This window comes from Mytilus galloprovincialis, chromosome 3, assembly GCF_965363235.1.
Source record: "Mytilus galloprovincialis chromosome 3, xbMytGall1.hap1.1, whole genome shotgun sequence".
NCBI lineage: Eukaryota > Metazoa > Mollusca > Bivalvia > Mytilida > Mytilidae > Mytilus > Mytilus galloprovincialis.
In genome coordinates, this window is record NC_134840.1 from 58,725,623 (window position 1) to 58,739,409 (window position 13,787).

General features: G+C 31.9%; 1 protein-coding gene across 1 annotated transcript; it reads left to right on the plus strand.

Moving 5' to 3' along the window:
* Window positions 1-3,662: 3,662 nt before the first annotated feature.
* On the plus strand, window positions 3,663-8,328 carry LOC143068457 (calcyphosin-like protein). Its single transcript, XM_076242550.1, has 3 exons — window positions 3,663-3,836; window positions 6,519-6,725; window positions 7,567-8,328. Exons 1-3 carry the CDS (start codon window positions 3,672-3,674, stop codon window positions 7,666-7,668), a joined length of 474 nt encoding a protein of 157 aa, XP_076098665.1. The 5' UTR covers window positions 3,663-3,671; the 3' UTR covers window positions 7,669-8,328.
* Window positions 8,329-13,787: the final 5,459 nt, after the last annotated feature.

Sequence of the window (13,787 nt, forward strand, 5' to 3'; positions counted from 1 at the left end):
AACTTTTTTAGTATACCGATGTTCTAAGTATCGAGCTGATGCTAACATTGGAAACTGACAGTCCACAAGCAGCTGTATCGACCAAGTCCTGTAAAAAAATCAAAAGATAAATTTTATGTGTCCGAAGCATAATAACATTTTCGAATTTTCCGTTTTCTTTATTTGCCGATATGAATTATATCAAACGCCTGCGTGTCAGGGGAGGGACACATTCTTGGACATGGTTTATTGCGCGTTATAAATAAAATTCTGAAAATCAATGCAATTTGGCAACGTCTCAATTTGATTTTATCATTATAACAATAATATGCACAAAAATAATAAAACAAAACAAAAACAACAGCTGTCAGATAATGCATAATTCAAATAACTGTGTTACCCTTGACCGCTTTGTAATCAAAAGAATAAAAGCAATACCTTACGAAAACAAAAAGAAGTTTCGATGAAACAAACCGGTCTATTTTAATTGATCATAAACTTTTATTTCAAAGAATAGCTTTACCTATTTACCCATATATGTATATATTTTTTTAGAAATATGGGTAGTGCTTATAAAAACCGATATAAAACACAGATCATCCTTAGTTTGCACATTGTTGAGGGCTGAAAGGTGACATATAGGTGCTTATATCAACGTTATTTGGACTCGGTTGTTTAGTTGTTGCGTTGGTATTTACATCGTATCTCCTTATCTTATACAAATGGCTAACCATATCACCGAATTAAGGGCGACATGTTTAAAACGAGGGTCCAGTGGTATACACGGCATAAGCAGGTAATTAAGTATTGAATAATTTAATATTTTTTTAGCGTTACAAAATATGAATTTGAATTTGTATTGATACATCTATTGCAAGTCTAAGTGTTATATCTATAATGGAAACTGAAAAGAGTAGTATATGTAAACTTTCGTGTTTCAAGTCAGGAATATGACAGTTCTTGTCCATTCGTTTTTGGTGCGTTTTGTTATTTGATTTTGCCATGTGATTAGGGACTTTCCGAATTGATTTTCCTCTAAGTTCAGTATTTTTGTGATTTTACTTTTTTCAGACAAATTTAACAATTTTATTTTGTCAATGTTTACAAAGTATGCATGTGACTTAGCCTAATGTAATGTATAGTGGTTCATTTCGAAGAAATAAGTAATTATCCGGAAATGCAACCTTTCATTCGGTTTGAAAATCATACGCCAAAGGACAAGGATGAGGTAACTTAGACAAACTTAGATTTAAGGATTATTTAGGTGAGGTTTTGGAATAAGTGTCAAATGTTCGGACTCCTTGGTGATTTTCCATACAATACAAAGTAAAATATTTTGCCCCATAACACTTATTTATCTTAAAACATAAGACTAAATAGCTCATAAAAAGTCATTTGACAAAATTTAAGCAGACACTTGATTTTCTTCCTTTGATCTCAGACCCAAATAATATCAATGCAAATATAAGGTAATAGTCCGAGGCAGCCTAATCCCGTCATATTTTATAAATCAAATATCTCGAAAAGGAGCTCCACGACCTATAAATATTTTTAGCTTATTTTGATCCTTTACTTATACTTTTCCAGCTTTAAGTATCAATTTTGAGTTCTTGATTTACCTTAAATCACCTAAGTATTTTCTTAAGTAAATTTATACCAGTAAACAGCTGTTTGTAAGAAATCAGTTATGAGCAATTAATACAGGTTTTTGTACCAAGTCAGCAATTTGACAGTTGTTGTTGTCCATTCGTTTGATGTGTTTTATCTTTCGATTTTGCCATTTGATTAGTGACTTCCGTTTTGAATTTTCTAGTTTACTTAAATGCAATATAAGTAATGTCCATACAAACAATATTTTCGTTTGAATTTTCCTCGGAGTTCAGTATTTTGTGAAGTTACTTATTTCTGTAGTCTACTTCATTTGCTGAGGAAGTTGATAGACGCATATTTTGTTTACAAAAGACTGATAAGTGGCGCTCGAATCAAACACTTTAAAAAGGCCAAATAAAGTACGAAGTTGAAGAGCATTGTGTACCAGAAATTCCTGAAAGTTTTGCCAAATACAGCTATGGTAATGTAATGCTGAGGTAGAAAAAGCCTTAATATTTCAAAAAAATAAAGTTTGGAAGCAAGTTATTTATAATTATGACCATATCAATAGAAATTCATGTCTTGGCTACTGGGCTGCTACCCTCTTGGAATAAAAACTCCACCAGCAGTAGTATCGACCCAGTGGTTGCAACGCTTATAATCAAAACTTCACTTTAAATTTCCATGTTTTGACAGAAATGTTAAGTGTATCTTTTGGTCATAGTCATTTAGTGTAAGTAAAATGTGACCTATAGATATATATATCTCGGAAAAGGGTGCTCTATATCATCAGCGAATAAAATGCATATCATCCATAGTTTTGTTCAAAAATTGCTGACTTAGTCACAAAACTATAGACGAAATTTAACACAGTTTATAACAAGGAGGCAGTTGTATTCCCGAAGACACAGACTTAAGTATCTAATTGTCCATTTTGGTAATTTTGTTCTGATATGTATAGATTATCGGGTTTTCTACACATTGATATCGTAAAATATCAGCCGCGAGCCACAATGTGAACTTTTTTGGCGAGTGAGCGTAGCGAACGAGCTAAAAAGTTTTCACGTTGTGTCGAGCGGCTGATATTTTACGATATCTATACGTAGAAAACCCGATTATCTGTTTATCGTTCTATTAATGGTATTTTTTCCTCTCCCTAAGACAGTTTTACGCTTGACGAAAGCAAGCTTGATAACGTCTCCTCTCGCATTGTGACGTCGCTGATAACTTCTCCTCTCACATTGTAACGTCGCTGATAATACCTGGTCTCGTTTTGAAGTCTTGATACGAGAATTACTGAGCGACAGAGCAGGGTGATTTAGGCGTAGGAAAGGACGATAATGTATGATATCATAAATAAAGAGACAGACACACATAAAGCAGCTTTGCAAATTATACTTTAAATAGATTTATACTAGGATACGGCAATTTTTAGTTTAAAATTGATATTGATCTGAATCTGATGTTTCCCTGAACACATATACACAGATATCTATTGGCTTTTTAAACTTTATTTTGACGATACAAAATGTTAATCTTGGTATCTTTGATAAGTTTATTTCTAACATACACAATGTTACGGGAGTAAGGGGCGCACAGCCCTTCCCGAACATGGAACAGTGGTGCAGCAACGCATTACAAGAACAAGTTGAAAAAAGAATCAACGAAAAAATGACATACAATAACAAATGAAAACCACTGAATTAAAGGCGTCTGATTAAGGACACGAACATACCGAATGCTGGTTGGATAGTGTTGTATATACTAAATTTAGTCCTGGTATCTATGATGAGTTTATTTGTAACATTACAACATAAGAAAAATATGTAAAATCAATATATATCGTTTAGTTGTCACATATTAAAACTTGTCAGGTTATCTTGAGTGGCAAGAAATGAAAAACAAATACAAAAGCAGAAATGCTTTGTTAACCTTTGTTTCATACAGTTGATGCATACAAATCATGATGCATATTTAAGTCGTCGAAAAACTGAAAACTTGCAGTCAAGTTGATGTAAGATTTGACTTGAGTTAAGGAACAGGATACTATTCACTATATTGTCTTTAATTTATATTGATTAATTTTTAGAATATTTCGACATATGGACGTTGATCATAGTAAATGGCTAAGTCTCAAGGAATTCAGTGATGGCCTAAAGGCCTTTGGTCTAAGCCTACCAGAAAGTTCCGTAGAAGAGTTGTTTAAATATATTGACAAAGACGGAGAGAATGGAATTCTTTTTGAGGAATTTCTACAAGCACTAAGGGTAACTATCGTACAGGAAAACCACTTAAGGACAATGGCTTTCTAGGTTTTTCTGTTTGGAAGAACTTTGCCATACAAAATAAAAAAGATATCGGAAAATACTTTCAACGTGAATCTTCAAACACAGTGAGAGAAATAAATGGAAGATAACCGTATGGTGTTAATTTCTGTGTCATTTTTGTGTCGCTTGTGGAGAATTGTCTCATTGGCAATCATACCACATCTCCCTTTATATATAACGTGACGGTACCCAAATTGCACCTATTTTGACAGTTTTTTCAAATACGTTTTTTTATGATTAAGACAAAAGTTTCAATTTTGTGTTTATTTTGTAGCCGTATCCTTCTTTACTATATAGGTACACCAATTTGATTTTCAATTTATATGGAATCATAGAAAAATTGGTCTGAACTAACCTCCAAACCATCAATGATTCTGTAATGAGGAGTACCCAAAATTGCATCCATGCTTAAATTCGCATCATCAAAAGTCGAATAACATAGCTTTTGTTTATTTTTTTCAAATATTTTGAATAATTGGATATTTGTCCATGCTTACTCTTCTTTTTTTAAGAAATGAATACTTGAAACATATTGTATTTTCTAATTTTAAAAAGATGACGTTTTGATGACGTCGCATGGCGACGTTTCAGTACATTTTGCTTTTTCAGTAAACACTTCATCTGTTGATAAATACTGTGAACGTTTTGTGTATATCTAAATATATTTACCTATTTTGAAAGACATGTATAGTATCAAAACATAAAAAATACAAATTGTTTAGTCTCTAGGAGATCTTGTAAGATTTCTGCTGCTATTTTTGCTAAATAGGTGCAATTTGGGTACTCGTTGCAATTTGGGTACCGTTACGTTATATATATATATGTAAGGAGATGTGTTATTATTGCCAAACAATTACTATTCAACAGAGACCGAAAGATACCGATTTTAAATTACATATTTTGAACCGTATGATCTTCAACAATGAGAAAACCCCGTATCTTTTTATAAGCTACAAAAGACCATGGCATGAAGAACATCGAAACAATTTAAATGAGATAAACAACGGCCTGACAAATGCTAAAAACAACTAACGGAAAATAAATAAAAAGTAAAAACACAATAATACTGAACTCCGAGGAAAATTCAAAAAGGAAAATCCAAAATCAAAAGGCAAAATTAAAAGTCCAAACACATCAAACGAATGGATAACAACTGTCATATTCCTGACTTGGTACATGCATGACGAGTGACTTGTAAGCTAGAGAATTAATTGGGATAGAAACCGTAAGAAAGAGTTAGTAGGCAAGCAAACCTCTTCTTTTTGAATTCTTAAACCAGAAATATCATTTAGGTTACGTAAATGTTATGCCTTTTTTTCCTGTTAAATGTTATTTAAGGTTATCTTGCTCAGATTAAAGAAAACCCTTTTTATTACAGTTCCTTCAGTTCTACTATTCTTAAACGTCAATTGTACTATTACAGCATTTTTATTTATGCTAAATTTAGAGTCTGTGACTTCTTACCATCACGTACACTTTATATCAATATCTTGTGTTTTTGGTAGGTTGATAGCTTGTGCATTTTGTTTTATGTATATAGATATAAGAAATAGTGGTATGAGTTGCAAAGCTCTGATTCCTTTCACGGATTTGGCTATACTTTTTGGACCTTTTGGATTATAGCTCTTCATCTTTTATATAAGCTTTGGATTTCAAATATTTTGGCCACGAGCATCACTTAAGAGACATGTATTGTCGACATGCGCATCTGGTGCAAGAAAATTGGTACCGTTAATTTTATTGCAATGAGACAATTCTCCATACAAGTCACCATTTGTAAAAGTAACAAATTAGAGGTCAAAGTATGGTCTTCAAGTGGAGCCTTGGCTCACAACGAACTGCAAGCTATAAAGGGCTCCAAAATTACTAGTGTAAGACCATTCAAATGGGAAAACCAACGTCTAATCTATATAAAACTGAGAAACAAGAAAAACTTATGAACCACATGAACAGACGACAACCACCGAACATCAGATTCTTGACTTAGGACAGGTGCAAACTATTGCAGCGGGATTTAACATCACAACATAGAAAGACACTATAAAATGTCAATTGGAAGGCTTAACACAATAAAAAACGTAGCAACACGAAATAAAAATTCAATCAGCTTCAGATTATTTTTTACCTTTTTAAAGTTAACCATATCATTACTTTGTCTTATAATTCATGCCCAAGCAAATAATTTATTGCGTTATTTCACACACACCACTCTCTAACCAGCTAGGATCTAATTTGAGCAGGGAGCATGAGGATGATGTTGGGTACATAATTTATTATAAGTTATAACGGTTCATACTGGGTACTATATTTGTAGACGATACCGAATCTTATGAAGATTCATGTAAATTATGGAATATCAACGAAACTCTTAGACGTCTTCTGTAGTATACGAATAAAATTATATGCTGCCAAGCCTTCTTTATTTTTTTTTAATTTGACGACGAAAGATCATGAAGTTGAAAATTACACTTATGAAATAGTATGCTCTTTCAAAAAAAAAAAAAAAAAACAAATAAACTCACTGTTTAAACAGATTTTGAAAAATCGGATTTAAGAATTTGATTTTATTTAATTTTTTGTTGATATAATGATTTTGCTTCAATTTTGATTTTTACCTTCCAGCCTCCTATGTCGCAGACGAGGATTTCGATCATCAATGAAGCTTTTGCCAAATTTGACAAAACTGGAGACGGAGTAATTACTGTTGAAGATCTGAGGGGTGTTTATAGTGTTAAACGTCACCCTAAATATTTAAATGGAGAAATGACAGAGGATCAAATTCTCAGAACATTTCTTGATGTATTTGACCAGGGAGTTAAAGACGGAACGGTATAAAAAAGTTTTTATGTTTTTTTTATATGCATCATATGTATAAAAGAAGGGCAAAAATACCAGAGGGACAATCAAATTTATAGATTGAAAATAAACTGATAACTCCATGGGTAAAAAATAAAAAAACAAACAGACAAATAATAGTACACAAGACAATATAGAAAAATAAAGACTAACACACAAACCCCACCATATAAGACTTACTACTCGTTCTGCTCAAGTCCTACCAACTTGAATGTTTCGTTTGATACTAATTGTGCCACTTACTTTTCTCATAACTCCATAAAAAATGATAACAAGTTTTGCACTTCTAATCATCGTGCATATCCACAAAATCAGGATAATGTATTTAATAACGCATTAAGTTTAATAAACCTGGCGCTATCACTTACTTTATTTCTTTTCTTCAAGTGTTTCTGTCATAAGAATGGCGGTAAAATAATCTTAACCTTTTGATAAAACTGAGTACAAATTTAAAGGATGAAAATAAGTTTCTGCGGTCTCATATTTCTTATAGTAGAAGAAAAATTTCGCAAAGAGATATCAGGATATAAATTGACTACACACGTCAGTAAATTGATAACATATAGCAAACATGAGTTATCTATAGAAGTGTTTTAATAATTCTAGTATTATATTTTATATTGCATAGTTTGGCCTCACCTTTCTACATTTCTATATTTGAAAATGCCTGTACCAAGTCAGGAATATGACAGTTGTTGTCCAGTCGTTTTTTTATGTGTTTTGTCATTCGATTTGGCTATGTGATTAGGGACTTTCCGATTGAATTTTCCTCGGAGTTTAATATTTTTGTGATTTTACTTTTTATGTTTCTTAGGTGACCAAAGAAGAATTTACCAACTACTACAGTGGAGTAGGAGCCAATATAGATACAGATGAAGATTTTGTGAAAATGATGAAAACTGCATGGGAAATATAACAAAATTGTTTGATAATGATTTCAATTTCCATACTAACAATATGGAATACCATTTGGGCTGTGATAGGTGCATGATATCATTCGTAAAACAACTTTAAAATTTAAAGTATTTTCTTTAACTGTACCTGAAAAAATTTAAAGTATTTTCTTTAACTGTTTCTGAAAAAATTATTTAAGAATATTTCTGTCTGTATGTCGTAGACCACCAAATATATAAGTTTTATGGTAATGTGTTTAGACAGACAAGATATAGTACATTTATATATTGTGTACATATAGTTTGAGTTAACCAAATGTTTGGAACTTTAGGAAACAGTTTCTGATGTTCCTAACATGTATAATATATTTTATAATGAATTTCAATAATGTCTATCGAAAAACTATTGAATGGTTATGCATGCGCCAGTTTAAGTTTTGGTGAATGTATAACCACAGTAGGTGTCATAAATGATTATTAGGTAGTTAGAAATGTCTTTTTTTAATTTATCGGCTGTTCGAATGATGAAAAAGTATTGCGATTTCCTTTTATAAACGTTTTTTTCTTTTTTATGTTTAAGTTATTTTATCAAAGGTAAGTTTAAGTATTTTTCATTATCGTTTCAACGTGTGCAATAACTGTAGACACTGTATAGATTGTTATGTTATAGATAGAGCAGATTTTATAAGGAATGTAATTTGTAGAAATTATTATGATTATATCTTCATTGTGTACATTAAACTCACATAATATACCAGAATGTCAATAAATATTTGTCGTTTACTGCTTAATCTTTTAGCCTGAAAAGTTAGATGTATTTGACTATTATTTTTATTCGTTGTTTATTTTTAACAACTTTTTATATTTCATAGGAGTAAAAGAGAGGCAGAAGTTACCAAAGGAATAGTATAACTCATAAGTCGAAAACAAACTAACATGTTAAAAAAACCAGAAAGGAAACTAAATTACAAAGAACAGTCTACTATAAACCACTTAAGAAACCGAAGGATGAGCGCCACAAACATCCACACACATGTTCTGTGTCACAAAATATCTCGCATGTTGATTAATCTGTAATTTGATATTGTTGCTAGGTTTTTCATGTCTTCAGTGTTCACTCCTCCGACTGTATATATCTATGGTTGTTTAAGGGATAATATGTCTTTAACTTTAACAGCTTTTACTGTCCTCATCTCATTTCATTTAGATTGAATGCGATTTTCAGTTTGTTTACCACTTCCACTTTAAACTATTCTTAGTTGGATTTGTCTTATTTGTACTGCAATCGATTATGAACTAGTAATTCAATTCTAATTTTGAAAAAAAAGAATATTTCCTTAGATGGACACTTTGTTTCATTCAAGTCCTTTTATAAGTTGTTGTTTGTACTTTTAATTATTTGTTATTATTGTAACCTACAATACTACTGTCCCAACTTAGGTTAACGGGTAAGCGCTATTAACCATGTGCAACAACGCCACATTCCGGATCTGCTTACCCCAGTCAGAAGCCTGAAATTAGGTTTTTCCAATTTTCTATGGAAAGACCTATTGGTTTTCTTCTGATTATTATCATTATTATTTTTTTTTCTTCTTCTGCCACATACGGTGCTTTGTTGTTTCGCAAGATGTCTCTTTAGATTTTTTGCATTTGGTATTCGCAGTACGACTGTTGTCTTTATTTGTACTTAAATCAGGCGGTTGTTTTTCTAGTTTAAAATGTTTGACATTATCTAACATTTGGTCATTTGGGGCCTTTGTTTTCTTACTTTCGGTATGGTTTTACTTACTGTTGAAGGTGGCAAATAGTTGCGTTCACTAACGTCATTTTGATATTTGATATTTGAAGGATCTTTTCACAAGGTTTTAACTGCGTGGTAGTTTCCTTTTTTCCGACAGAAAATTAGGTATTCAATGGTGATTATTCACCAAAACTAATTGACATTAAACATCATCACCGTAAAATCTAATCGCACGTGAATTATGTATCTCCAAGTTAATATGATATCCCAAGGCTTGTATTTCAATTTGTGATTTCGATGATAGAGGGTTGCAGTTCATAATAGAACCATAAAACAAAGTGTTCCAAGTGATGAAGCTAAAACCAGCCCGTTGAATAATAATAAGAAATAAATGTTATATAGATATAAGAAGATGAGGTATGAGTGCCAATGAGACAACTTTCCATCCAAGTCACAATTTTTAAAAGTTAACCATTATAGGTCAATGTACGGTCTTCAACACGGAGCCTTGGCTCATACCGAACAGCAAGCTATAAAGGGTCTCAAAAATAACTAGTGTTTAACCATTCAAACGGGAAAAAACAACGGTCTAATCTGTATAAATAACAAGAAACGAATAACACTTATGAACCTCATCAACAAACGTCAACTACTGAACATTGAACATCATATTCCTGACTTGAGACAGGCGTATTTGAGAAAAATACCAGTCTTTGGATATAAAATATCTATTAAATATCTAAATAAAAGTTACCAACAAAATTTGAATGCTTAGGTTGAAAATTACAAAAATGTAACCGATAAACATTCTAATATCAAATTCATCGTAAGTTTAAACTTCATAAACATAATCATGCCTAATTTATATATTTTTTTGTAATTGTACATACTTGTCTATTGTTTCCTTTGAGACATATAAATGACAACCATATTATATATGAAACTGGTTAAATGCACATACCTTTGATTTCAAAATACCTTTGTTTCAAATTACGAATTAAAAAGGGGTCTCATCATTAAACGTTTTAACGTAAATAGACATGACCAGGTTTATCATTTTTCATAAACTTTTATCTTTTTTCTACGGAAGCCGATAAGGGCCATTCAAAAAAATAAATTATGTCGTAATTACGACATAGCATGTCGTAATTTCGACATAACATGTCGTTATTACGACATAGCTATGTCGTTATTTCGACATAACATGTCGATATTACGACATCGCTTTGTCGTTATTTCGACATAACATGTCGTTATAACGACATCACTATGTCGTAATTTCGACATAACATGTCGTAATAACGACATCACTATGTCGTTTTAACGACATAGCTATGTCGTAATAACGACATCGCTATATATATATAAAAGAATATGTATTATGATTGCCAAGAGACTAAATGACACAGAAATTATCAACTATAGGTCATCATAATTCCCCCATTAATTAGAAAAGCCCCCGCATAGTCAGCTATAAAAGAGGGACGAAAGATGCCAGAGGGAGAGTCCCCGAAATGCTGTGTGGCAGACAGTGTTATTAATTAATTATTAGTTCCCTTGGTAAAACTCCAAATTTCATATTTAATGTATTTCATTGTTAAATAATTTACATGAAGCTTAATAAGTATATATTTGTTAATTGTATAGCTTTTGCTATTTGAATTCATTGGTTAAAGATATTTATTTATATTGTAAAGTTTAATATTTGCATCGTCGCAAAATCTTTGGTTACCTTTTTTGGTTACCTTCTGTGATAAACTTATATATTTTATAGATCCTATTGAATTTTAATAAAGTACCGAATGTGGCAGGGCTATCTAGCCTGTCAAGGTTGATAGGAACTTCTATTTGTTGGAAGAATAATATGTGGAACTGATAAGAGGACTGACATTCAGTCCTACCGAGGCAAGCCAAGCTTTCCACCTATTTTAAATAAGCGCAAACTACATGGCTTCTTGTAATAAGGATGAATTGAAGTATTGATTGCTTTATCTCTACTTTCAAACGGTGGGCACGATGTTCCTACAACACCTAGGATTTAAAACGGAATCTTCGAAATTTCATCCGCAAAACAAAATAAAAATGTTAGAAAACACGAACCAATATTAAAACAAAATCAATATATTATATGTTTTAAATTATGTTTTTACAGCTCTTGATCATATAGTAAGAATTACCTAGTTTATTTGAGGATTAAAATAACAAAGCTATGTGAAAAAAACGGATGTTCAACGTTACATTTATGAAAAACTGTTTCAACTCTTATGTAAATTAAAGTGATCCTATTTCTTATTTTCTGATCTTTTTGATTCTTGGTAGGAACAGCGACATGTGTCGGTTCTTTGTGGCGTTAAAGCCGTTATTTTGCCAAATTTCATTTGACTCGGTGGTTGTATATTAAGCTGGAATAAGAAAAATGTCCAACGACGTATTTCGTTAACTCAACGACTGAAAGTGAATTTTAAAAGAATATATAGCAGAAAATGAATAAAAAGAGTAAGACAATAATAATATCTAACAAAAGTACAAATATTTGCCTCATTGTTCGTGAGTTCAAATATTGCTGATTCAATAAAATCTTCTCTACACAGTCGTTTTTCAAACGGTAGCCATTTTGTCCCAGTTGATATTTCATTTTTCAAAGCAGTTAACGCGTATTTTTTATGATTGATCAAAACAAAAGTTAGATAGATACACGAAGAGTAAAAAATGCCAAGATTCTTTTCTTATTAACTACATATTTGGGTCTTCAAGGAATAAAATGATTCCACACATTACAAAACGGTAGCCAATTTGTCCAAACGTCTGAAAACGTCTAAAATCCGAAAGACGCTAATTTCCGACGTTCCATGTGCAAAAGTTTCAATTAAATGTTCATGATAATTAACAACAAATCGTGTAATGAAATTTGGAAAAAGAGGTTGATGATTGCTGCCGAAAAAAAGATTAGTGCATGTTGCTATAGACTCCGCCCGGGGACATAGGTTCGACACAGGTTAAATTTTGCAATTTTTATTAATCGTTTATAGCTTTTAACGATTTATTTAAAAGAATGGGGAAATGTCTCATTACATGAACTTCGTCCAACTTTTGCAAAGACAAATTGGAGAAACCAAGACAGTCCTCTAAATGTAAAATGCGAATTGAAATTTATGTTGCGGAAGTACTCCGAAATAGACCATTTAAAGTCGTCACTTCAGTAAGGTGCAATCACCAATATTAAAAGACTTAAAACCAGTTCACGGAATGTTTTACTTCGCGATTTGTCCTGCTATTCATGTTATAACTGTCGTGATGAAAGTAATTCATGTACTAGCGAAGCCGGAACTTTTCGTCAATATAAACTTGTGCATGAAATGGAAGTAATTGAAAGACGAATCCCAAACAGCGACGAAAACTGTTTCATCGAATCAATAAAAACCCGGGATTATATTAGCCGTTTTCGCGGATGATCCAGGAGTAGATTACTATATTTTAAAATGTATATCAGAAGTTGAACACTATAGATGACTTGGGAAATAATTCTCAAGCCAAGGTTCAAGTAATTGAAGGGGTGTATTTCGACAACTTGTGTGCCAGGGAAAATACAATTCTATTCAAATTTAACCAATTAAGGGTAAAAATGTTCGATTTACTTGCAGTGTCAGATATATTTGTATTGGGGTTGAATTAAGATATAGAAATTTTACAATGACAGATGATATGCACCTTGAAAGTTAAACATCCTATGATAAAAGTTTTGTATGGAAAACCGTATACATGCACTTCCGTCCCATCTTTCCTTCCTACATTACTTGCGACAGTTCTGCATTTTTTGTTGAAATAACTTAAAGGGTAAACATTATTAAATCGATTTCCACAACTTGAGGTAACTTATGATAAAATTACATCACAAAACGAACAGAACCAGAATCAACCAACATATAAAAAACCGAATAAAACCCTTTTCGACGCCGCATTTTTTAATTTTAAAAGTGTAACGTGGTGTTGTAGGAACATCGTGCCCAACGTTTGAAAGTAGAAATAGAGCAATCAATACTTTAATTCACCCTTATTACAATAAGCCATGTAGTATGCGCTTATGAAATGGGAGGTGGAAAGTTTAGCTTGCCTTGGTAGAACTGCATGCCAATCCACATATAATTCCACATATTATTCTTTAGAAGTTTATACCGTCCTTGACAGGCTATATATGCCCTTCCACGATACGTCGGTAATTTAATGAACTTCAATGGATCTATAAAATATATAAGTTTCTCACAGAAGGAAACCAAAGAAGGTAACCAAAGATTTTCCGACGATGCAAATATTAAACTTTACAATATAAATAAATATCTTTAACCAATGGATTCAAATAGCAAAAGCTATGCAATTAACAAATATATACTTATTAAGCTTCAT